The sequence below is a fragment of the Bicyclus anynana genome, chromosome 8 (genome assembly GCF_947172395.1).
Source record: "Bicyclus anynana chromosome 8, ilBicAnyn1.1, whole genome shotgun sequence".
In the NCBI taxonomy this organism is placed as follows: domain Eukaryota; kingdom Metazoa; phylum Arthropoda; class Insecta; order Lepidoptera; family Nymphalidae; genus Bicyclus; species Bicyclus anynana.
In genome coordinates this window covers 3283697-3311311 of record NC_069090.1, presented here as the reverse complement: position 1 = coordinate 3311311, position 27615 = coordinate 3283697, and the positions used below count along the sequence as shown (strand labels likewise).

At 37.5% G+C, this 27615-nt stretch overlaps 3 protein-coding genes across 3 annotated transcripts in view; 2 read left to right on the top strand and 1 right to left on the bottom strand.

Moving 5' to 3' along the window:
* The window catches only part of LOC112051963 (neurofibromin), a gene marked incomplete in the record, with an annotated part of 66650 nt that extends 66130 nt beyond the window's left edge, over positions 1-520 (bottom strand). Inside the window, 1 exon segment of the mRNA XM_052882967.1 lies at positions 312-520. Coding sequence (XP_052738927.1) covers positions 312-371 — 60 coding nt within the window.
* A 142-nt stretch (positions 521-662) lies between these two features.
* On the top strand, positions 663-9844 carry LOC112051961 (sorting nexin-32). Its single transcript, XM_024090820.2, has 11 exons — positions 663-821; positions 1631-1759; positions 2419-2589; positions 3358-3479; positions 4251-4419; positions 5097-5256; positions 5387-5502; positions 6146-6255; positions 6955-7027; positions 8349-8458; positions 9284-9844. Exons 1-11 carry the CDS (start codon positions 816-818, stop codon positions 9375-9377), a joined length of 1260 nt encoding a protein of 419 aa, XP_023946588.1. The 5' UTR covers positions 663-815; the 3' UTR covers positions 9378-9844.
* Positions 9845-13204: 3360 nt separating this feature from the next.
* Positions 13205-27298, top strand: LOC112051968 (transmembrane protein 145). Its single transcript, XM_024090837.2, has 15 exons — positions 13205-13291; positions 13869-14018; positions 14535-14671; positions 19238-19568; positions 19969-20169; positions 20634-20718; positions 21026-21247; positions 22318-22490; positions 23394-23525; positions 23980-24067; positions 24399-24472; positions 24631-24705; positions 25207-25298; positions 25833-26293; positions 27050-27298. Exons 1-15 carry the CDS (start codon positions 13205-13207, stop codon positions 27205-27207), a joined length of 2466 nt encoding a protein of 821 aa, XP_023946605.2. The 3' UTR covers positions 27208-27298.
* The last annotated feature ends 317 nt before the right edge of the window (positions 27299-27615 follow it).

Genomic DNA, 27615 nt, shown 5'->3' with positions numbered 1-27615 from the left:
CATGTTACCATACTAATTTGTAACTGGTAAAATAAAAAAATATATATAGTTTATCAAAATATGTATATAGTAATTCACCATAATTAATAAAAATATGTTTAGATTACTTTTAACAATTATTTTAAGTTAACAGCATATTTATACATTCATTAAGTTACGCCGGTAATTAAATTAACATAAATTATAAATTTCTAAGCGTTTATTGAAATAGTTTAAATATCTCTTCATAGGTAAATGATTTAAATCTAAAAGTATGGTAATATAATTTTGGGTGGGTCTTTATTTTTTAATTAAAAATTTACGATACTTGCCTGTTCCTCAAATCTTGCAATAAGTGTGGTAGCCCATTCACCGGGCTTTTGTGTACCCATTTTTTGTGTAGATCAAATAAATTTTACGTAAATAATAAAAAACACAAGTATTTTTTGCGCCTACTTCGATTTTCGGTCATTCTTTTTTTAATTAAATTTTGTTTTTACTAAAGTAGGGCTGCTCACTAATCAATGAAATTATAATCACAGATCACAGATAATAATAAAACCGGCAAAATTTGAATAGTCCACTTTTATAATAACCGTTAAACTTCGCATCGCATCTCTTCATTCGCATCTCTAAAAAAAAAGAATCCTACTCTATGAATAAATGTTATCTGCGAATCTGTCACATTTGATTAAAGATTATTATCTTATCTGTGACTATTGTTTTTTGTTTGATTGGGTGAAGTGTCGTGTCGCCAAATTAATTAATTAAACAAAAATATAGTTATTTTCTATAGTCTTATCTTTAAATAATATTTATTAACCTTTAAATTCAAAATGATGGTAAGATACACGTTTTAAAGTTACTTAACTTACATTGTATTATTGTTAATATCTTTTTTACCAAGCCGGGGGGCGTATTCAATATCTCAAATCTTATTCCACAGATGTTTTTACTTTAAATCCCATTCAATCCTGCGGGTTTTTCACATTTCCAGAATAAAGATTCTTATAATTGGTCGGATATTTGCTTGATAATCTTATAGCCTGAAACTGTTAAAAACCATGACGTGGTTAATTTTTCTCTTTTCTCATATTCCTTTGATAATAACAATGATCTTTTATGTTCGACAACTTAATAATTATTATGAATCATTTAGTCTTGTGCAAGAAATATCTACATTTGTAGAACTATTAACATATATATCAGACTTGGGTTATAATCATCAGAAACTACTGACTGAGCTGCTCATCAATAACAACCCATAATCGGCTCACTGTTGAGCAGGAGTCTCCTCTCAGAATAAGACGCGTTGGGCCTTAGTCCACCACTCTGTCCGAAAACAGATTGGCAGTCTTCACACACATAGAGAATATGGAAAATTATCATGTATACAGGTTTTCTCACAATATTTTTCATTCACAGTTTGAGACACATGATATTTAATTTTTTAAAAGTTGGAGGTGTATGCCCCAGACTGTATTCAAACCTACATTATCCAAATTGACAGCAGTGGTCATATCCACTGGGCTTTCACATCTCTATGTATAATATAATATATATTATACTATTTTCTCCTCTGTTTGCCAACTGAATATGAAATGCAATCTCAAATATAGAAGGAATTTCAACACACCAATTTTTGCTCTAGGACTGTGTGGAAGACAGCAGCAATGACCCCCTGTCAGTGCCCCCTCTGTCATCACCATCTACTGCTGATACCAAGGTGGATAAGAAGAAACCCAGTGAGAATGTATCTCTTGCTGACAATAGCTTATTGGTTTGTATGGATTTCCTATAAGAATTAATTAGTTGACGCTGCACAGTTTCACCTATTCCCGTAGGAATATGGAAATAATATATAGCCTTCCTCATCATAATCATCATCATCTCCTTACCCTTATCCCACTTAAGTGGGGTCGGAAAAATATGTCAATCTTTTCCATTCGTTTCTATTACTCGTCAACTCATCATCCACTCCTTTTACACACATGTCCTCCTCATATATAGCCTTCCTCAATAAATTCAAAATTTTTCAAATCTGACCAGTAGTTCCTGAGAATAGCATGTACAAGCAATTAAACAAACAAACTCTTCAGCTTTCAATTTTTATACAGATAAGTATATGAATTAATATACAATGTCTTTTCAAAAGACTAGCAGATGCCCTGTGATCTTTTAAGTATATAATATGTTTTTAAAACTTCTTTCTTATCTTTTTAAAATATAACCAACTTCAAAGATTATTCTAAAAAGCTTTCAGTTTCAGTTATTTTGATTTTTAAACAAAATTATTGATTTAATTTTTAAAGAATTTACAAGTTATCAAGTTATACTTAAAGTAAAACTTTTTTTTTATTCTGTAAATGTTTAACCCTTAACTACTAATTATGAACTCTTTCTTTTATACTTCTTTAATGTGTTATACTTTTCCAACAGGTAGACATATCAGATGCACTAAGTGAGAAGGAAAAAGTAAAATTCACAGTGCACACGAAGACAACACTGCCAGAGTTTCAGAAGTCCGAGTTCTTTGTTGTGCGCCAACATGAGGAGTTTGTGTGGTTACATGACAGATATGAAGAGAATGAAGAGTATGCTGGTTATATTGTAAGTTTGAAGATTAATAACTTATATGCTATGAACTAGCATCTGCATTTTCATTTGCATGAAATTCAGTAACACAAATCCCGAGGGATGCATTTTTTGGGCTAAAAAGTAGCCAAATGTTGTCATCAAATCCTTTATTTTTCAGTAAAAATCCCATTATAGTCGGTTAGTAGTTCCAGATATTTAGTCCTTTGGTCACAAGTCCAGGACTCTGCTCTGAGTATTTCCAAGATATTCGTCTCTCCAGATAGAGATAGATAGAACATTTTAATTATATGCAGGTTTATTGTAATCTGGCTAGTTTGTTGATGACACTCCCATGATATGCGGGCGATGGGAGGAAAGCACTGCGCGGGTATGGAGAAGTGCATCGCTCCCACTCTCCCTCCCGGCCCGTGCGAACCATCGGGAGTGTTACGAACGACTTTGCCAAACTATAGTGTTGACACATAATGTTTGGTAAAATTATATTGATTTTTGATTTTGATTATGCTTCCATATAACCACACTATAAAAGGTGCAGTGTCTCAATATGGAGTTTGTTGTATACATTGGATCATTGGTTAATCAATTTTTCATAATTGAATCAATTTTCTATAATGAGAGAGGCCTAACCCTGTAAGGCCATTAAAAGGGTGATAATGATGATGAGAGTAACAATGTACCTAAAAGTTGTCACACTATAATATTATATGTTTAAACATTTGTATAGTCAACAAAAAATAATTCTTTTTCTACATCGATTATTTGTTTGTTGTTTGTATGCAGATACCACCGGCGCCGCCTCGGCCAGACTTCGACGCGTCGCGGGAGAAGCTGCAGAGGCTCGGCGAGGGAGAAGGTGCACTCACACGGGAGGAGTTCCTCAAGATGAAGGAGGAACTGGAAGAGTAAGTCTACTCAACAAGACCATAAATTTTTACTAAACTATTAATATAACTCAACATATACATATACGTATAACATATACATAGAACTGTTTCATTTGTTTCATGTCTAGATGTTGTATGGTTTTCGATCATGAGGTCCTGGGATATGAAATATTGAGCCTTTTTGCCCAAAATTTTCAGCACATTTGTCACAGAAGCTTTGGTGATATATTCGCCTATATAAATAATACGCTTAATACTACCTCCTTGGGTGTATATCTATACTTAATATTATAAAGCTGAAGAGTTCGTTTGTTTGTTTGATTGAACGCGCTAATCTCAGGAACTACTGGTCTGATTTGAAAAATTCTGCCTGTGTTAGATAGCCCACTTATTGAGAAAGGCTATAGGCTATATATTATTCCCGTATTCCTACGGGAACGGGAACCACGCGGGTAAAACCGCGCGGCGTCAGCTAGTTATTTTATATCGGCGACTTAACTACTGTTTGCGAATTTAATTGAATACAATAGTGTATAGCTTGGCAATTTTGTTCATAACACTCCCGATGGTCATCGGGCGCCGGGTGGGGAGTAGCGATGCCCCACGCGCACGACTTCATACCTTTCCATCACCTCCCATCACTTCATCACACATCACCATCATGGTAGTGTCATCAACAAACTTACCAAGTTATAGGTACAATCTTGGCTTCACTTCTTGCAACCTTGCCTCGTTTTGAAGCGAATAGTGAACTTGAGGCAGAGTTACAGACCTCCATTGTTTGTGTAGGGAATATCTAGCGACGTTCAAGAAGACAGTGGCAATGCACGAGGTGTTCCTGCAGCGACTGGCGGCGCACCCCGTGTTCAGGAGCGACGCGCACCTGCGGGTGTTCCTGGAGTATGAGCAGGACTTGTGCGCCAAGCCCCGGGGCAAGATGGACCTCATTGGAGGGTTGGTGAGTAATAATATTATGGACTGAGAGCCTGAATTAGCCAGACACTTTGCATTAAGGGTGAAAGTTTGGCAGCCTATGCTTCTACCATAGTTTTGTATATCAATTATGGGGGGTTGGACCTTGCTGGCCTTGGAGGGTATTTGGAAGGTGCGGCCTCAGGCGCCGTTCGCAGTGGGACTCACGCCGCGTTGCAAAAACCAGCTTTTGAGTAACCTGAGTAACTTCATTTAGTGGACTCACAAGTGATTACAAAAATAAGAAAACGAATGTTGAACAAAGGTTATTATTCACAACATTTATCAGAATAACTTAATTAACAAATCAAACTGTTACCAAAATAAGACCCTAAAATGTCAGAGAATGACCTTGAGTGAAGTCACGCACTTGTGAACGTTGTGTGTAGGGTTAAAGGTACCTTTGACTGTTAACAAACACTCCTTTTCCACTCAAGTCATTCTTTCCGCCTATCCCAAGTAACCCATAAAGAATTACACAACAAGAGATGTGGACGGCTCGAACGCCACGAGCACACTGAAGCCGTCCGTACCGCAAGTTGTTGCAACGCGGCGATAACACTTCTTGAGGTCTATGTGTTTGAAACTAGACAGGTATACTTGAATGTAACACTCGCGATAGTTTAAATTGTTAAACGACATATTCTTTTTTTTTATTTTCAGATGAGGTCAATGACAACAACAACTGATGAGATCTACCTCGGTGCAACAGTGAGAGATGTGAACGATTTCTTTGAGCAGGAGACTGCCTTCCTGCAAGAATACTACTCACATCTGAAGGAAGCTGTTACCAAAGTCGACCGGATGACCTCTAAACATAAGGGTAAGTATTTCCACGTTCTTTTACCTTTCTAGCATAGCTATGCTTTGTTTTAGAGGTAGAAAATTCTAGACAGAGATAATTGTTTCAAAGTTTTTTGGAATTGTGTTGAAATTTGACAATGTTTTGTCAGAGGTGGCGGACTCTCACATCAAGCTGTCGTCCTGCATCACGCAGCTGGCGACGCGCGAGCAGCCTGCCACCGAGAGGTTCCTCACCAGGGCCGCGGAGACCTTCGACAAGTGCAGGGTAAGATGAATAGATAAAAATGCTTAGACATCTTCAACAAGTGCAATGAGAGATAGATAGATATATAAATATGATAATAGACCTTCGACAAGTGCAATGAGAGTTAGATAAAATCGTTCAGATTTTCGATAAGCGCTATAGGAGATAAATAGATAGATAAAAATGGTCAGTGACTTTCGACAAGTGCAATGAGAGCTAGATAAAATGGCTCAGATTTTCGAAAAGTGCTATATGAGATAGATAGGGAGATAAAAATGGTCAGTGACTTTCGACAAGTACAATGAGAGATAGATAAAAGTGACCAGAGGCCTTCGACAAGTGCAGGGCTTAACAATATTTAGTCATAGGTGGTGGACTCGCACATCAAGTTGTAGATAGTGACCCAGCCAAGCAGAGCTGGATAGTTGCTATAAGATTCTAAGGTTCAATAATCTTTTGGTATCCAACCCTTAGGACCATCCAACAGCTTCCTAGCCAGCCTGTCACATTCACTCATGTGTTACATGGACCCTAGTGAATGAGTTAGAGAGATTGATAAAACAATGGTGTTCTGTATTCTGTTCAGTGTGTGCATGGTGTTCTCCACATATTTAAGTGATAGAAGAATAAGAAAATAACAGAAAAGACAATTATCGTGTTGCAGAAGATCGAGGGTCGCATGGCTTCAGACCAGGACCTGAAGTTGGCGGACACGCTCCGCTACTACATGCGAGACACTCACGCAGCCAAAGCCGTGCTGGTCAGGCGTCTGAGGTATGTCATGTCAGCAATCCAGGATATTGGAATGTATATGGTGTGGTATGGTATGGTGTCTCTTTGTTTTATATGATGAGGTCTTTGTCCTTGAGGCTTTGATATCTTCGTCGTCATCAACCCATATTCGGCTCACTGCTGAGCTCGAGTCTCCTCTCAGGATGAGAGGGGTTAGGCCAATAGTCCACCACGTTGGCCAAATGCAGATTGGCAGACTTCACACACGCAGAGAATTAAGATAATTCTCTGGTATGCTGGTTTCCTCACGATGTTCTCCTTCACCGTTTGAGACACGTGATATTTAATTTTTTAAAATGCACACAACTGAAAAGTTCGAGGTGCATGCCCCGGACCGGATTCGAACACACACCCTCTGGAATCAGAGGCAGATTTGATATCTTGATCAGGTAAAATTAAACTTTTCTTTTTGTTAAGATATATTCAGTTGCAACCCAGTGTTGGAAAGTTAGTAGCAATTGTAACACCACCAACTTCTGAACTCTGGATTAAAAGTTTTTACTGATAATTTCTTAGAAGAAAGCTCAGTATTAGCCAAGGAGTTTGAGCATCAAGTTGGAGAGTTTCCTACACTGTGATTATGTTGTGACTACGTTTGTACTTGGTACTGCCCCCTTGAGCTTTCAAACTATGCCTATCTAAAAGAAATACGTTAGAATTTAATTTTTAATATGTCCATAGGTGTTTGGCGGCGTACGAAGCGGCCAATAGGAATCTGGAACGCGCCCGAGCAAAGAACAAGGACGTACACGCTGTGAGTGAATTGAGCACTGAAATTACACATTTGTCATTGAAACACACTCTGAATATTGATCTAAAACACTTTTTCTCACAAAATACACGTGAAATTCATTCAATTTAATCACAGTGTTGCTAGAACACAATGTTTTATATTCGACAATGTTTTCAATGACATTGAATTGACAATGACACAAACCCATGGTTTTAAACAGTCTTGCAGTGTTATTGTACATTTTTATAAAAGTGCATAAAATCCGCGATTCATACACGCATGCGCACTGTGTACGCAGATATTGCGTACGCATGCACGCACAGGAGCACGTATACGTGCATACTTGTACATACATTTATTAAATTTACTAAAAATCACTTTATCTCCATACTTTCTATGCCACACTACACAAAACCATAAACACATTTTAATTTTTGTAACTAAAACAAAGTCAAACATGACACACAAATTATAGAGCACGCACAGCAATTTGTTGTGTTTTATGTGCTATCTATGTTCACAATGCTCTACAAATGTGTATCGTTGGCTTTGATTTAAAATATCCCTTCTAATGTTTATGTTGATATATTTTCAAGCTCTATTATTTTGTACAAGTCATTCAATAGATACACGTCAAATGTATTTCAATAATGTCACACCATTTTCCTTTTTGCGCACACAGCCGATGGAGGTACAAGAGGTAAACGCACGCTTTAGAATTATTTATTTCGTCTTTTAGTCATAGTCAAATTGTAATTGGTGCATATAATTCATCAATTCATTGGAATCAATTATTTAAGAATTGATGAATTATGTGTCCACAGTTGATACATCTTGGTACACCAAAAATATTCAACGCGTAAACCAAATGCTTATTGGTGTTGACTATTTCAGTATGGCCAACGGCGAATATTGTGCTGAAGTTGGGCATTGTCCATTGTTGTCAAAACATACGAAAATCTTAGTAAAATAATATGACATTCACTTTGACAGTCATGCAAAAGACAGAGATATGTTAATATCTCTGTCTTTTGACGCATAATGTAATTTTTGCTCAGCGCAGATATTATATCATTGCAAAGCCGCGCCAAGTCGATGATCACAAATAAGTGAGAAATAACACCTCAAATAGTGATACAAGTACTAGTTACGCACACAGACTTTTATTCTGGACTTTAACAATTATATTAATAAATTTCTAGTTATTTTACGTATGCTGAAATTAAAAAATAAACTACTGGGTCAGGATCTGGCGTTCGCCTTGTTTCCTTTTGCCGAATTATTAAGATTGGTCTTATAGAGTACATTTGCACCATATAATAGTGAACATGAACGTCTCCAGGCGGAGCAAGCGCAGGCGGATGCGTGCGCGCGCTTCGAGCAGTTGTCGGCGCGCGCTCGCGAGGAGTTACTGGACTTCCGCACTCGACGAGTGGCCGCCTTCAAGAAGAGGTTCGTTCTGGTATTGTTTGTGGTGTGACGGACCATCATGTGAACTCTTCTGACGGCCAGTGGAAAACTTATAATAAAACATGCAGAAATATGAAATAGAGGTCGTCTATATAAGCACTTCACAGAGATTGCAATTAAACTAAAAGATGTTTTTGGTACGAACGTACGTTGAGAGGGTGAGCTAAAGAAGTTTTGCTGCAGTCGTGTGGTCGGATATTTCAAATTTTATTTATTAAAAAAGCACATGGAATTAATGGCAATTTAACAACAGTGAAAACTTCGCTATTTAATACGAAAAGAGACGAAATTTAGCTAAAGCATCAATAGCTTAACGGTAAGAGCGGTTGGTCTCATCACCAAGGGGTGATGTTTCGATCCCCGCCCTATTGTCGTACCCACTCCTAGCACAGTCTTTCCTGACTAGTTGGAGGGGAATGGGAATATTGGTCATATTACAAAAAATATGGCAAATATTCCTTGAAAAAAATCCGACCTTATTGTTCAAACAACCTATTAAAAGTTCTTAGCGCACTAATACAATTTACTTATTATGCATAATTTACTTTTATCACAGTTTTGTTACCAGAAATCGATTAAAATATGATATAAAAAAACAGAGAATATCGTTAAGTATCTAACAGCCATTATCGGCCATCGGTCGTGTCGCGTGTCGAAAATCGGAACTTTGTCGGACCTTTCAACTGTCACCTTAGAAATGACCTTGAACTAAAGTTAGAAGTGACCTTGAACTGAGAAGCAAATGGCTGTGAGGTACTTATATATATTTATAAAATTGAAATATATGTATAAATGTATTGTCCACAGCTTAATAGATCTGGCGGAGCTGGAGATCAAACACGCGCGCGCTCAGCAGGAACTGTTCCGGAAGTCGCTGCAGGTGCTGCGGGAGTGTCAGTAAAGTGATCAGCGCTGATCACATTGACCGAGCCGCAACAACTTTTCGCTACTAGTGACGAAAAGTGTTCAGTCGGTAAAACAGTCAAATACCTAAATGTCTAAAATGTGAATTGAATCGCTCTTACCACGTAACCAACCAATTTTCTGTATACTATCAGTTGATCAGGCTGGTCCTCTCAATCTTGAATTGGAAATAAAAATACATAAAGCCGAACATAGAACCTACTCCTTGGAAGTGGATTAAAAATTTCATAAAAATCCAGGACATGCAGAGAATACATCGTACAATGGACTGCCTTGCGGCTGTCAATAGCATAGATAGATGTTAATATGAGCCTCTACTTTTACCAGCGAGTAACCCTATAAATACTAACACAGCAAAGTTACTTGGGTGAAGAAATCCAAGATTAAACATTCCTTAGACCTATACAAGTAACCTTAATTTTTAAATCTTATTCATGTCAATGTTTTAGTAATCACCCCAAATCGGACACATAATATAACGAAATGAAAATATTTTTAAAGTAAAACTTCTTTACGTTTACGAAAAGTGTAATCAGGCTTTTAAGATGAGTGCTACCATCTACAGGCATAGTATAATAGTGTTTGTTATTTTAATCTACCAGTAGATGGCGTTCTTATGGAACTTTGAAACAAACCCTTTTTGTACACTACACGAACGTATTGCGTTGCAATTTTGCCTGAGGCTCATAGATGGCACTTTAATTTTTATTTTAGTTTTATGGTCTTTTTTTTCTATGGTATTCCATGGTCATTCTATGGTAATTAGAAGCAATTCACGCTTCCGTTTTTCCTGCCAAACATAATTTGTATAACTTCAACTCAAGAAGCGAATAGACATTGGCCTTTCACGAACCTGTTGCGATGCAGTTTTGCTTGAGGCTCATAGATGGCACTTTATTATATTTATACGTTTTTTAATTCCGTTGTGTGGTCGTTTATTTTCCATGGTATTCCATGGTCATCTGATGGTAATTTGAAGCAATTCACGCTTCCGTATTTCCTGCCAAACGCATAGTGTAACATCTACTCAAAAAGCGAATAGACATTTGCCTCTTAGGCAAGCGCGTAAAACTTAAGACTAAACTATTAATTCCATTAGTCTTCATTTTAGTTTAATGTGTTGTACATTAGTGTATGTGAAATTAATAACTTTTTAAAAAATTATAGTTATGAGAGAACGTGATGGGAGTAATTTTATTTAATAAAATATAATTTATATTTACTATGTTTTTTAAAATAATTGTTAAAGCAAATACACATTTCGTTAATGAAATGGCATAATTAATTAATTGATAATTTTAATTACATATTTGAAAAAAAAATAATGTTAAGTGTTTTATTAGGTACTTTTTCGGTGCGTTGAAATATGTTTTTATATAGTTTTAAAGTTTGTCGCTGACTGCTGCAAGATCCGCACAGAACTTCAAAGATGCGAATAAAAAGAGTTTCACATTTCATTGAAAAAATATATCTTGCTGCGGTTTGCGATTATTTTAATCCGAACATTTAAAGAAAGTATCGGTTTCTTCCTCATAGTTTCCATTCCTGTGGGAATACGGGTATACAATATAGCCTATGACATGTGTCATAGACTATATTATATACAACGTAATAACGTGGATAATATTGGTAAATGAATTTTCAAAATTGGTTGAATAGATCCAGTGATTACCAATACACAAACTTTTATTCTTTATTAAATTGGTATATTAATCTATACTAATTTTATAAACCTTTCCTAATTTTATAAACCTTCAAAACATTAAATCTGGGTTTGTCTTGTGAATTTTTTTGGTCGTTTTATACTACTATATACTTCTTAATATAAAATTAAATTATGTACGTTTTCATCCTTTTTCTTTAAATGATTGGTTATGCTTAGTAAGTAAATTATATACCTAAGTAATGATTTCCAGTTTTTGTTATAAATATTTACTTGTTTTGGCTATGCATATATAAAATGTTTTTTTTTGTATGAACGTTGTACTATTATTTTTTTAATTGTCAAAATGTATAAAATATACGAATTATATTATTGTACTTTGAAGTTTCTTTTTATCGAAAAGAAAAAAAAAAATTTTTATCTAATATATTAAAACGTACGTATATAGAAGAAAATAGTTCTGCAAGTTATATTTTCATTAATTGATTTTTTATCATCATCATCATTATCAATCCATATTCGGCTCACTGCTGAGCTCGAGTCTCCTCTCTGAATGAGAGGGGTTAGGCCAATAGTCCACCACGCTGGCCCAATGCGGATTGGCAGACTTCACACACGCAGAGAATTAAGAAAATTCTCTGGTATGCAGGTTTCCTCACGATGTTTTCCTTCACCGTTTGAGACACGTGATATTTAATTTCTTAAAATGCACACAACTGAAAAGTTGGAGGTGCATGCCCCGGACAGGATTTGAACCCACACCCTCCAGAATCGGAGGCAGAGGTCATATCCACTGGGCTATCACGGCTCTTTTTTATAACTTTATGAAATACCTAAGTATAAATAACCAATAAATTATATTTAAAAAATCCTACTTACTATTTATATTTTTACATCAATACACAATACATATATGTAGGTACCTAAATGATTTGAATAAATTGAAGTGTCTGTTTGTGAATTCAAGATAACTGTAATTTGATAACTGACAAGCCTCATGTACAGGGCCCGTTCCAGGGCAAGCAGGGCATTTGCCCAGGGCAACAAAAAGTTGTTATTCAAGTAGTTTATAGCTTAGCAACTTCGTTCGTAACACTAACGATGGCCCGCGCGGGCCAGGGGGCGTGTAGCGATGAATGAAAAACTCACAACTGATGCACCTTACTTCCCCGCACGCACGATTTCACAAACGCAGCCTTTCCCCCCGTCGCCTGCATATCATGGGAGTGTCATCAACGAACTTGCCAGACTATGGTATTATTACTTAACAAACTAGGCTCAAAAAACTATACTATTCTAACATTATACTAATATAATAATAAAAAGAAGTATTTTTGGTGTTTGTAAAAGGCGGCAAAATTGCTGGATCGACCCAAACACACAAACACAGGTCTTAAAAAACCGTAAAAAGAAGAATTGTGTTTTTATAAATTGTTACTGTATAGTGTATCTACTCCTATTTCATTAATATTTTTTTAATTAGTAATTATAAATTAAATCTCTTTACTTTTAATATTAATTCGTTGTTCGTAAGTACGCAATACGTATAAATAAATTAACAAATTAACGCGGCGTACGATATAAGGACGCGTATCCATGGAGACTGGGCACACAACAAAACTTGGCTTCAAAACAAATCACGGAAAGTTACTACAAATGATTGCCTTCTCAGATTTTTATTTGAATTATACAATTATCTTGAAGTTTGACGATATTTTTCAAAAGGTAAGGTTTTATTAATTAATTAAATTGATATGTATGCATTTTATCTACTATAATAAATAATTGGTTTGAATAATTGTATCAAATCATAAATCTTTGCACAGCCTATTATGCTAACAAGGTATGTTATAAGTGTAAATGTCTCTGAAAATATTGTAATCTAAGACCTATAATCCTAGCTTGCAATCCGCCTTGAATAATAACGCAATGATTTTCTAAAGTTCTCCCATCACTATTCTATCAGACATGACCTCTTGCTTCCTATATATATAATGGTTTAATGGTCTAATTATGTTAAATGTGCACTTATAGGTAACTTTCTTGTATACATTATACCTATAAAGATAAATATAAAATAGAAAAATGTATAATTTTCAGGCGTCACCAATGAGTCCCTGGTTATAGAATATTTAATCAATATGGTCCCGGCAACGGTGTATTTGTTTCTGATGGGGCTTCCTTTAGTTTGCGGCAAGTGGGTCGAGGGCAGGGTGGATACGAAAGAGGTAATATTTAAAAAAACATTTTTTTAGGTTACCTCACCTACATGTAAAGTGGGGATGAATTTTTACTCATTTATGACGTAGTGTGGTTCATATATGTATTATCTATGAGGATGTCGTTGGATAGGTTTTTAAAAATATATGGTGGGTCTGGAAACACTATTTTTCGATTCAAGTTTTATTAGCATCCAGACACTTGCATCTCCACACTCGATGTCTTGCGCTCCAGCTTCAAAGTCTCGTTATCAATTCGCTGCTGCACTCGAGTCTCTTCTCAGAATGGAGAGGTTAGGTCAATAGTCCACCAGGCTTGCCCAATTCGGATTGGCAGACTTCACACATGCTAATACTCTGCATGTGTGAAGTCTGCCAATCCGCAAAAGAAAATTCTCTGGAATGCAGGTTTCCTTCACCGTTTGAGACGCGTGATATTTCATTTCTTAAAATGCACATAACTGAAAAGTTGGAAGTGTATGCCCCGGCCTGGATTTGTACCCACAAATCCGGAATCGGAGGCAGAGGTCATATCCACTGGGCTATTGGCTTCATAGTACTAAATGTTAACTTTATGTAATTTCAGAATTGGGCTTTCCTGGCACGCTTTTGCTTCCTATCTCTGGATGGTCAGTTTGAATATTTGATAGAGTTCGAGAGGGATATGGGTACACCGAACTTATTGTTGTACTACGACGAGGACAGTCAGTGGCCGTCGGTTTATCACAGTAGTAAGGTAACTTGTGAACTTAGATTAGGTATTAAGTATTTACGCTTTCAAAACCATAGCATGTAGTAGGTATATAAATTCAATGACAAGCAAACAAACGCTGTGATTGGAAATTCCCACAAAATACCGAAGTTCAGCAGTGAAGTGAAGCGACGATGAAGATAAGTGCCTACATAATTATGTAATCCAGGAAAAAAGGTTTCCTGGGAAGATTAAAAAAATGCGCTAAGGGCAGTAGCGGTATGGGGATACAAATGTACATAATATATGTTCTCATTTCTCTAATGAAATTATCATAAATTGCGTTCAATACTTAAATATTTTAGGTACCTAGATTATATTCCGTTAATTTCAATTAATTTCATTATAATTAGGTTTGAAGTTGTTGTCAATAGAAAATTCAAAATAAATTATGTACCCCCCCACCGGTGTTGCCCCTAGCGGATTTCCGTAAATTCTTCCCAGCAAAACTTGGCGTGGCGAAGGCTTGCTTAATCAATTTTGTTATGGGCTACATTTTAGACATGCAAGGAACGTGAGGCAGTGCTAAATAAAGCTGGACAAAATCAAATAATCAAATTGTCCCATTGGTATCCAGATACGGAATATTCAGGCTGCATCCTTACCCAGGCCAATAAAGAGGTGCCATCTACGAAAAGGTACAATACATACAATTAATTTATCCCGATACTGAGTATTCAGGCTGCATCCTTACCCAGGCCAATAAAGAGGTGCCATCTACTAAAAGGTACATACAATTAATTGTAAGGTAACTTTGCATTTCCTTTGATTGTAAATACTTTTGGGGTTCGATCTGCTGCAAATTTTCAATTCCAGGTGGGTAAGAAAAACCAACGTAACGGCGGGGCAAGGGGTGTCAAGAATCTCCGGCAGAGATTCCGCTGCCAACCCCGACGACTAGACCTGGCAACATACAACGCACGCACTTTGAGGTCCGACGAAAAGGTCATCGAGCTGGAAGAAGTTATGAGCAAGTTGCACTGGGATGTCATAGGATTGTCTGAAGTCCGAAGAGAGGGGGAGGGCTCGATAATACTTGAATCCGGCAACATGCTCTACTACCGGGAGGGCGACCAACAGTCCCAGGGTGGTGTCGAATTTATCGTTCACAAGTCCCTCGTGAACAATGTTGTAAAAGTCGAGAGTGTGTCGAGCAGGGTAGCGTTCCTAGTCCTCCGAATTACCAAACGGTATTCGTTGAAGGTTATACAGGTTTACGCACCGACCTCGACACATCCCGACGAGGAGGTAGAGGTATTGTATGAGGATATTTCTAAAGCCATACATGCCTCAAACTCTTATTACAATGTTGTGATGGGGGATTTTAACGCAAAGCTGGGCGAACGTAGCGGTTCAGAGTTGAAAGTGGGACGATTTGGGTATGGGCAACGGAACGATAGGGGCCAAATGTTGGCTGACTTCATGGAGAAGGAGGGCCTCTTTATGATGAACTCCTTCTTCAAGAAGCCACCACACAGGAAATGGACCTGGATGAGCCCCGATGGTTCCACGAAAAATGAGATTGACTTCATCTTGTCTACCAAACGGCAAATATTCAACGATGTTTCTGTGATCCATAGGGTGAAAACCGGTAGCGATCACCGAATGGTTAGAGGCACGTTGAATATCAACGTTCAGCTGGAACGGTATCGACTGGTGAAGTCTACGCTCCGACCTACTCGTGCCCATATCCAAAACCCCGAGTCCTTTCAACTAGAACTGCAGAACCGCTTTGATTGCCTAGCAAATTGCGAAACTGTGGACGATCTGAACAACAGGTTCGTGGAAACTGTCCATTCCGTTGGGTCTAAATTCTATAAGACCCACCGTACGAAAAGAACCAAAAAGTTCTCAGACCATACACTTAAACTCATGGAAGAGAGGCAAGAAATGAGATTACAGTCTTCAGCAGATGCGTCAAAATACCGACAAATCAGTAGACAGATCTCTAAGTCGCAAACCAGCGACTTGCGAAACTTCAATACCGAGCGTATTAAAAATGCGATTGAAAACAATCGCGGCTCGAAAGTTTTCGCCAGAGATCTGTCTATTGGACAGAGGCAGCTGACGCGTTTGAAGACCGAGCACGGTAATCTGATTTCTTCCAAGCCCGAGTTATTAAGTGAGGTCGAAAAGTTCTATGGACAGCTATACACGACTACTCAGCAGCCTGTTGACAACTTGGCTAAAGACCCCAGAGCCAAGTTGACCCGACACTATACCGAAGATATCCCGGACGTCAGCCTATACGAGATTAGTGTGGCTCTCAAACACCTGAAGAACAATAAGGCGCCAGGTGAGGACGGAATCACAGCAGAACTCCTGAAAGCGGGTGGAAAACCGATACTTAAAGTCCTTCAGCGATTGTTCAATTCCGTCATTCACGAGGGCACGACGCCTGAGGCGTGGCATAGGAGCGTGGTGGTTCTGTTCTTCAAAAAAGGTGACAACACTTTGCTGAAGAATTACAGACCCATCTCGCTGCTAAGCCATGTTTACAAATTGTTCTCGAGAGTCATTACGAATCGTCTCGCTAATAGGTTTGACGACTTCCAGCCTCCCGAACAAGCCGGTTTCCGAAAAGGCTTTAGTACCATAGACCACATCCATACGCTGCGGCAGGTTATACAGAAGACTCACGAGTATAACCAGCCACTTTGCTTAGCGTTTGTTGACTATGAGAAAGCCTTCGATTCGGTGGAAACCTGGGCTGTGCTAAGGTCATTGCAGAGATGCCGAATTGATTACAGGTATATCCAAGCGTTGAAGTGCTTGTACGAAAACGCCACTATGTCAGTCCGTATTCAGGATCAGACTACGAGGCCAATCCAGTTGCAGCGAGGAGTGCGTCAGGGAGATGTGATCTCTCCGAAGCTATTTACCGCCGCATTGGAAGACGTCTTTAAGCTTCTGGACTGGGGCGGACTTGGCATCAACATCAATGGCGAGTACATCACTCAACTGCGGTTCGCGGACGATGTAGTCATCATGGCACAGACTCTGGATGACCTTAGTACCATGCTCAATGACCTCAGCAGCGTTTCTCAACAGGTGGGCCTGAAAATGAACATGGGCAAAACAAAAATAATGTGTAATGCTCATGTATCGCTCCACCCAGTTATAGTTGAGAACGCTGCACTCGAAATTGTAGACGAATACATATACCTAGGACATATGATCCAGTTAGGTAGGTCCAATTTCGAGAAAGAGGTGAACCGTCGAATCCAACTCGGCTGGGCTGCATTCGGGAAACTTCGCGACATCTTTTCGTCCGAAATTCCTCAGTGCCTGAAGACAAAAGTCTTCGAACAGTGCGTGTTGCCAGTGATGACCTATGGTTCCGAGACTTGGTCGCTAACTATGGGCCTCATAAGAAGGCTCAGAGTCACACAGCGGGCGATGGAACGAGCTATGTTATGTAGTTAGTATCTCTGCGTGATCGAATCAGAAATGAGGAGATCCGCAGAAGAACCAAAGTCACCGACATAGCTCAACGAGTTGCGAAGCTGAAGTGGCAATGGGCGGGGCACATAGTTCGAAGAGCCGATGGACGTTGGGGTCCCAAAGTGCTGGAATGGCGACCCCGCACTAGTAAGCGCAGTGTTGGCCGACCCTCCACCAGGTGGACTGACGACATCAAGCGAGTCGCAGGGATTCGCTGGATGCAGGTGGCTCAGTATCGTGATGTTTGGAAGTCCCTACAAAAGGCCTATGTCCTGCAGTGGACGCCCATCGGCTGATATGATGAAGAAAAACCATGTTTGATAGACATAAATGGTATGTTTCGTAAAAGTGCCTAGATACCTAAATTTTGGACCAGCTATTAAAAAATTGGAATCCAAATGCGAATTAAATAACCTAACGAATATGATATTTGGTACCTACTTACATACTTTTAGAGTTTATACTTAACTAGCGGACGCCCGCGACTTCGTCCGCGTAAATTTCGATGTCAACTTTACTACTGCCCCTACCCTACCCTACCCCTAACCTACCACTACCCCAACCCTACCCTACCCAACCCCTACATCTACCCTACCCCTACCCTACCCTACCTTACCCCTACCTCCACCCTACCCCTGTCCTACCTCAAACCTACCCCTACCCTACCCCTACCTTACCTACACTCTACCCCCTTCCTACCCCTACCCCCATCCTACCCCTACCCTCCCCGTACCCTATCCCTTTCTTACCCCTATCCCACCCGTACCCCTATCTCACGCCTATCCTACCCCTACCCTATCACTTCCCTATCCTACCCGTACCTCTACCCTACCACTACCCTACCTCTACCCCTACCCTACCACTACCCTAAACCCGGCCCTAAACCTACCCTACCCCTACACTAAACCTACGCTTCCCTACCCGTACCCTACCCTACCCTGTAACTTCTCTATCTGACTCCTACCCTTAGCAAAATCGGTCCAGTCCTTCGAGAGTGGTGGTATGACAAAGAGGTAAAGTTCGTGGTTGTAGGAGGTAATCTCTGGATCTACTGGACCGATTTGGAAAATTGTTTTACCAATAGAAAGCTACGTTATTTGCGAGTGTCATAGGCTATGTTTGATCCCCATATTCACACGGAAACGGGAACTACGTAAATGAAAGCGCCGGGCGTCATATAGCGGAATTTCTGCGTCTTTTAGATATTTTGTATTATCTCCGAAACTATTTAAGTAATTAATATACTGTAAAGGGCAAATCTTATCTCCATAATATCCTTGTGATTATTAAATAATTTATTTTAATAAGGATTAAAGTTTAGTTGTATAAATAATGACGTAAACCTAAGTATATAAAATTAATAATTTTTAAAACACAAAAGGTACTATACCTGCTAATATATAGAAGATAGATATATGGTGTCGCGGACTTTTTAGTAGAACTTTTAAAGATACATAAAGTTTCCATACATTAATTTCAATTTTACACAATAGTTAAGGCAGCGCATGCGATTAAGTCTGTTTAAGAGGATTTTCGGTCCGACCTGTATGACAAAAACTGTGATAACTCGGCTAATATATATGATACCTATATAAAATATAGCCTATAGCACTCCCTGATAATGTAGCATTCTACTGGTGAAAGAATTTTTAAAATCGGACCAGTAGTTCCGAAGATTACCCCATTTAAAAAATGTGACAAACTTACAAACTTTACCTCTTTATAATATTAGTATAGATTACCGTTTCATTTATTTATAGTTCCACTACGTTGAGTCCAAAAATGACAACAAAAGCTACTGTTTCAACGACTAAATCAAAAAACAGTAGTTCTAACATAACGAAGTTCGCGTTGCCGTCAGATCCCACTTATTACGATCAGTTTCTTAAAACTACCACCCCTAAACCTAAAGCTACCATCGTTGATACAAATTCTACCACTTGGTATGAGCTGCTACCGACGGATGATTTGGCTACTACGCCATTGGCTGAAGACGAACTATGGGAAAGCATTGGTCCAGAGACAAATGGTAGCCTTTTTGAAAATTTAAAGGATGTTGAAATATTATTCGATAACAATAATAACAGCAAGGTAAATCATTATTATTTCTTTAGTATAATTTTTTTGTGATCGAATCAGAAATAGAGAGATCCGCAAATAAACTAAAGTCACTGACATAGCTCAGCAAGTCACGAAGCTGAAGTGACAATGGGCAGGCCACATAGTTCGAAAAGCCGATGGACGTTGGGGTCCCAAGGTGCTGGAATGGCGACCCCCCACTAGGTGGACTAAGGGTCTTATGAAAAATTACCTAAAGCCTAGGTTACTGTGCAATTGGTTTAGTTTTACCCTGTAATTTATATTTTTGTCAAATTATATGAGTGTTTGTAGATTTTATTAGAAATGCCATTTATAGTTGGCATTTCTAATAAATATACGAAATTTCTAGTAACAATTATCTATTTATTAATCGCTTCTATGTTCTCATTAGCCTAAAATAAAACGATCGACATTCGAACTCTACGAACGCTATCGACGTCGTCGGCTGTATTCGGAGTCGAATCAAAACGGGCCCAGCAATGCACATGAAAAGACTGAAAGGTTTATTGTCTCGTGTCATAATTCGAGAAGATTCCGATCTGCAAGAGAGAGATGGTGGTTTTTAGCTGTCAGCAACTGCGATAGCCCTAAGGTAAGTCTAATGCTAGCCACCTACGACCCGATGTATATGTAACCTACCCACATGCCTGCAGCGCTGCAGTAAAATTCATCGTGTGTTGGTTCATGATGGCAAGGTAAAATTTCATAAAGTAGTAGTAGGTTTCCTACCTACATTATCCTACTAATATTATAAACGCGAAAGTTTGTATGGATGTTTGTTACTTTTTAACGCCTCAACTACTCTACAGATTTGGCTGAAATTTAGAATGGAAATGGATTTTTCTCTCGATTACCACATAGGCTACTTTTCATCCCGGAAAAATCCATGGTGGAAAAACTAAATTTCACGCGGACGAAGTCGCGGGCGTCCGCTAGTAATACCTAATTAATTACTTAAATGTAAAATTAAATAAAGTATATCTGCTACCTACTCACAAGCTATTTATTACTATGTAAGTTTGTTAAATAATAATATTACTTTAAATCGCATTACAGGGACTCGAGATACGATATAAATTCTTAATGACCAACGGACCTTCTGGCGATTTTTGGCACGAACACTTCTCTGCAGATGAATTTTGTAAGTAAACGGGAATATTACCTATGTAGTTTATTTTCTTTATACTCATTAGATTTTTTAATTTTTCTTACTTTTTTGAGACCTCAGTAATACGGGCTACATGTGGTTTTAACTGTACAATCAAACTGTTCAGTTAAATTGTTCGTGTGTAGGTACAGTTTTAACTGTACAGTTTTTTCTAATGTTTGAAATTTTGTTTAGATCAAACTATACAGTTAAATCTGAATGTCTGTATAACCTTACTATTATGTATTATGAGTCTTAAAAGGTGTTTAAAATATTTTTATGACGTGTTATTAAATTTTAGATGTACTCCCAATCCTACTGGCATACACATTCGCCTACGTCATAGTGATGGTCGCTGTAGTGATGTGCAGCGTAGAGTTAAAAGCTCGACACCTTTTGCATTCTACGTACAAGTTGTTCCTAATGTCGATAGTGGCGCAGCACCTCGGTGTCATGCTGCAAAGCTTAGCTGGCATCAAATACGCTTATAACGGCTTCGGATATTATGGTGCCAGGACTGTAGGTTAGTAAAGATTCGTTTGTCTTCATTCATTCGTTCGTTTTTTGTTGGATGTAGTTATTAGTCTATGGTATAGAAATCCAAAATTCGCCCCTCACTATCTGTATAGACTTTACGGATAGTGGGAGCCCAAGTTTGGATTTCGAGTTAAATAAAAAAGTTGAGAAACTGTCAATAACATTTCGTTATCGGGAAGTTGATAATGTCATGTATAAGCACTTTTAAATAGGCCTGCGTGTCATATGTCGGCCTTAGTTATATTATATGGAAAACTGTAATTTACTAAGGAAACCCACTATACGTTGGCAAATTCGTTCGTAACACTGCCGATGGTCCGCGCGGGCCGGGAGGGGGGTAGCGGTGCCCCGCGCGCACGACTTCATACCCGCGCAGTCATTCCATCTGCCCCGCGCGTACGAATTTACACCCGCGCAGTCCTTCCCCTCCGTCGCCCGCATATCATGTCATCAACGAATTGGTCAAGGCTATAGGCATTTATTGTCATAGTAAGCCATAAATACTCAACAGTTAAAGTGCCGGACGTAAATCCAAAATATTTGCATTTATCTCTTTTATAAAGATTTTATAAAAGAGATAAATGAACATTTATCTAAAATTTCCGTCTCTCACGCTGTCTGTTTGACCGCGCTAATCTTTGGTAAAACTGAACCGATTTTAAGAGACCTTCACTGGGAGATAGAGAAGGTTATTGAGCAAGCATAGTTTTTATCCCTGAAAAATATATGGTTCCTGCGGATTTTTCCCAGATTGTTAAAAAAACTTTAGCTATTATAAAATTTTAATTTTAGATGTGACCAAAAATATTATTTTAAGAGCACAGATTAATGAATAATAGGCAGATGGAGACCCAACTAAAGAAATAAGATGGAGTATTTTTTTATTGTTTTTAGTGTTAAATTTTGAAATACAAATTATGAAAAAGATTTTGTATATTGTCAAGATGCCAAGGGGACGCGTGACTTTTGTTTTTTTATGGGTTTCCACGGCTTCAGCATGCAGTTTGTAAAGACTCTGGTTACTCTGTGAGTTTCAAAAACCAAGTATATTTTCAGGTCAGTTCCTATGCGGAGTATCTGAAACATTGTACCTGTTACTTCTCATTTTGTTGGCGAAAGGATACACTATAACACGCGGCCGGTTGAAAGTTGGATTCACAGTGAAATTGACAGTGTTTATGTGTTGTTATATAGTGACGTACATCGTGCTCTTTGTTTATCAGGCTAGGGTGAGTTCTCTTAACTAATATAAAAATTGTATGGCAGATAATGTAAATTGTTTGAGGGTACTTAGTGGCCACTGAAAGGTAAAGCTGTTACAGCTGATTGCACAATAGTGGTAAAATAAAAAAGAAGAAATAATGTAAGTTCTAAATTAGTTATGTTACTATTCTTTTGTAAAAACTATGTCTCTACAATGAATACACTAATTAGGAGCTAATATTATTTATTACATAACATTAATTTAGTAATTGAGGCAAAAAATATGGGTTTAGATTCTGAACCTATATTTTAGTCGAGTTTTAAACCGTTTAAAATAGTTTAAAACTGCAGAATTTTATTAAAAACGTATTTACATCTATAGTTCAGAGTATAAAATTTTAATTCATAATTATATGAATGTTTAACATTTACTCACGGCTACAAACCTTCAGTTTAAACTGAAGATGTACAGTTTTATCTCATCGTATTTTCAGTTAAAATCATTAAAACTGTACAGTTAATATGGATGGACACTACATATGGACGATTTAACTGTACATTTAAAACTGCAGGTCAGTAGATCGTATTAGCTAAGTAAAAAATAAATGATTTTTCAAAAAATTTGTACTATTTATAAAGGCACAAGCATCCAAAAATAAAAATGTACCGATGGCGTAGCTAGGTCACCAAGGGCACTGGTGCAAATGAAAAAAAATGGGGCCCCACTACCATCTAAACTGATTAGGTTTTATCAAGTAAAAATATTCATCAGCTCTTTCGTTGTCGAAATTTTCCAAGATCGATCGCGATTTTCTGGTTAGGATTAGACGGCCACTTGAGCTTGATGGGCCCGGGGTGTTACACCGCCTAGCCCCTGAGCTACGCCATTGTGTAGTGGATGTTTGATCAAACTATATATGTATTTACAGGCGTTTGATCCAGGCGAAGTTTTATATCTATACGAGAGTCCAGCTGGATATGGACTGATCGTTCTAAGGGTCGCCGCGTGGTGTGCCTTTGCGTACGCTACGTTTTTCACAGTTAGAAAGTACCCAGAAAAGGTAACCAAAATATTTCTTTTTTAGATATAAAGTAACACGCAAATTGAATTTCGTCTTTTTTATGGCCAACTAGTTGACCGCCAGCGGTTTAACCTGCGTAGTTGCCTGTGTAACTCATTGATAATTTAATATTCCATTGTTGATAGATTTTTTTTAAATCTTTAAAAAAAATAACTCTTACATACACTTTATAATATTGGTTTACAATTTGCTTAAGCTTGCAATATGGAATAATTATGTGTGATGGAAAGCAATAATAAGCCCTAGGATTTCCGTGAAACTTTTTTAAAAATAAATTTTTCGTTATTAAAATGTTTTTTTTTTTTTTTTTTTTTAATTTTACATATGAGTTATAATTATTTTTTAAAGGCAGTTAATTATCCTGACAAACGATAACGTTAGTTATGCACACACCTTAAGTAGATATCAATATTATATTTTTTTATCGTTTCAGAACATGTTCTACTGTCCGTTTTTTATATGCGGCACTCTGTGGTTCTATGCCGGTCCTCTATTTATATTAACTGCTAATTCATATATAGGTAAGTTTTCAAATAAGTCTGCTATATGAGTTTCAATCAATCTATTCCGCGTAGTATATTTGGCTTTAAGAGATTTGACAGACCAAGTTTGACAACCAAAAAGTAGACTAACAATTTAAATAAAAACATACTTGGCTCATTTACACTAGGTACCTACCTCCTATTTGATGATGTAGATTAAAATGAAGTGTTAAATATAAATGTTTGATGTTTAAACTAAATTGGACTGGTTTTATATTTGACCCTTTGTGCATGAAGATATGTCCGGAATGAAATTGTACTTTATATCTCTTGATTGTAATTAACTTGTTTAGCTTAATTCTTTTTTTAGATAAGTGGGTTCGAGAGAGTGTCGTGACAGCTGTATTGCTATTCATCACATTTAGTGGACATATCACATTTTTGGTAAGAATTTAATGATATTTTATTGTATTCTGTATGCAGTATAATCCGATAAATAAGAATAATTAAGATAGAAAGAGCAGCCATTAATATAAGTATAAGTAATTAATAAGATCCAAGAAATAGGTAATTAATATCTGCCGATTTTCGTTTTTTTTCAGCTGTTAACACTGCCAGTTTTTGCTAACAAAAATTTCCCGTACCACGTGCGTACTACCCAAATAGGAGTTATGGAGGTAAATATAATTAAACAATTAATTTATTTTACTTATCTAAAAAAAATGTCCTTATTTTTGATTCTTATATTGATTATTATCTATCTGCTAATTATATTATTATTCTTAGAGTTTGGCTAATGAAAGTAAAAGACTGAAATCGGGCGCCAAATTTAAAAAATCATTTAAACAATTAAAAAAACATGCGTTTTCATAATTTGTTTGTATTATTTTTTTGTTTGTGAATACATTACTACCAAAACTATAAGTATTAAACTCAGTTACTCCAATATTTGCACTAAAATTTTAGAATTTACTTAATTTTTTTTAAATTTCAGTCTCTACTTTCATTAGCCAAACTCTAGTACGTATCCGTTATATTTTGTACCAATATAATGTAGGTACTTCCTTAATAAGAGACTTGTCTAGGAGTTGAAGGAGCTCCCTATGTTAACGTTATTAGTATAGATTGTACCTACGACATAGATGAATAAATAGTTTGATGAGAAACTTTTTTATTAGGTAACCCGCAGTTCAACTTTGGACAGATTCGGACCTAACGCGTATCATCCGAGTGATGGAGGTGCACAAACTGTTATCATACCTCTTACCAGGTAATTTTACTTCACAAATGTGTTTACACGATAAAACACCGCGAATAAACAAAAATAGTGCGTTATCCAAGTAACCTCTGTTTTCCTAAACCTTATTTGCAATTTGCCACGCACATTGCTTACGTCTTTTTATGCTTATAGCACGCGGTGTTACAGTAAATTGTAAGTACATTAATTTGTAAAATATGGAATATTTTGGTACCTATAAGTGGACTAGATATTTTTCTATTTATTCTCATAAAAACTGTAAAAATATTCAATTAGGTTGGTAGTTACATATTTTTTTTCCGATTTTGTTATTTTACATCATGGCAACCTGCTCCCAAGCCCCAAGCAATAACAAGCCTGTCTGATAGTATCATTGATTTCTTCAGTGCTACACTTCGCAGCAGATTTTCTATCAGTATTTCCCTCTTTGGCTGGTTATATGAATGAATGTTCTCTAGGTCTGGGATGTTCTAGAACAGTCAACAGAGCCCGCGCAACCTCTTTTGCGTGGACTCAAAATAAATTAACGGCATTCTAATTTTCCAGGAGAACAGAAGAACTTATAGGGAACATGTACAACCAGTACATGGCAACAGCTCCCCCGCTCTCATTAGAGAATGAAACTCCCAAATTAAACGGAACTTCAAAAAGAATAGACTCAATGCATTCTAGAAACGGTCTCTTACCTCAATCTAGCACCGAAACTAACAAATCTGACGATATTAACCCTTCAATAAAAGACGAAAAAGAAGTTTTTACCATCGAAAACCAAATGACAAAAATAGAAAATGAAGCGAAGGATTCGGTGTTGCCAGCTAACGAAGACCTGCCATCTATGGGGAGATTGGGAAATGGGGAAAGTGATAGATTAGACTTACCTCTAGTTTTACGGTCGAGACGAAATATTCTGGAACCTATTAACAGAGACGTTCCAATGTGGTCCTTAGCCAAAGGACCTTGTGTTGTTGCTATGCAGTTGAAGAAGTCTAAAAGTATAGGCGATGAAGGTAAGATAAAAAAATATCAAGTTTGACCAATTTTAAAAACCGCTTAAAGCAATTAGCAGTGGTGGAAACGACTACTTTAACAGTGGACGATCTTCCATAAACCATGTTATAGTTTGTAAAAGATTTTATGAATTATCGTGTGATTTAGAAGTAGGTACATCATGATTTTGAAAATACATGTTGATATGATATATGAAAGACGTTCCCTCATAAAAAAGGATAAAAACCACTGGCTCAAAAAATCGTTAAATATGTTAAATATTAGGTACTGAGATAAAAACTTTACCTTCAAAACTACACATCGTTGTACGACATTAACACAAAGTTTAATTTTTCAAAGTTTATTATTAACTGGCGGCTCCCGCGACTTCGTCCTTGTGGAATTCAGCTATTCAATAATCCCGCGCAAACCATTTTTCCGGGATGAAAAGTAGCCTATGTGTTAATCCAGAGTAAAATCTATTTCCATTAAAAATTTCAGCCAAATCGCTTCAGTGGCCGCAGCTCAAAGGAAGAACAAACATACACACTTACAAACTTTCGCCTTTATAATATTAGTGTGATTATAAGTAGTATCTACATTTTTATATATACTTCCCAATTTTTCTTCTCGAGGATACCCAATTTTAATCCATATTTATAAGTAATAATAGTTTTTGAACTTAAAATTGTTAATCATAATATAAAGCTCTACAAAATGTACTATATTTTCAACTTTCACAAAATTAAAGTATACTTCACCATATCCATCGCTAGATTCCTTGGAAACACCGCCAACACTGCATCTGAACGGGAAGAAAGCGCCGGTGCGTCAACAGTCGACGTCGGGCGAGATGAGCACTATCCACGAAGGCAGAGAGAAGACCTACGTCCGGACACCTACAGACATATTCACTGTGCCCGCTCGGGGATGACTTAGACATAGTCTACTGGTTTAAGAAGTTGTAGTCCTATGCAAACTTTATAAAGTCTGGATTGGCGTATTTAGGATTATTTTCTAAGGTGGCCCTGACATGCCGCTGAGAAGAGTCGACACTCAATAAAGAAATTTCGTTTATAATGTTTGTGGTTCGCCTCTGAAACGGGTCTACTGATTATATTGATTTTTCTTTGTATATTTTGTATTATGGCGTCCATCATAGAATTTTCAATCGGTAGTCCAGAATTCTAAGGTGGGCACTAGAAGATAGGGTGAGCACGGCCCACCCGGCCTCCGCGCTATATATGCTTATGTCTGGAAGGTCGTACATCTTTCTCTGCGGTCTTTCTTCGATTTCTGAAGATCGTGGTAGGATCCCAAGCTCCTGCGGGTCCATGTTTTC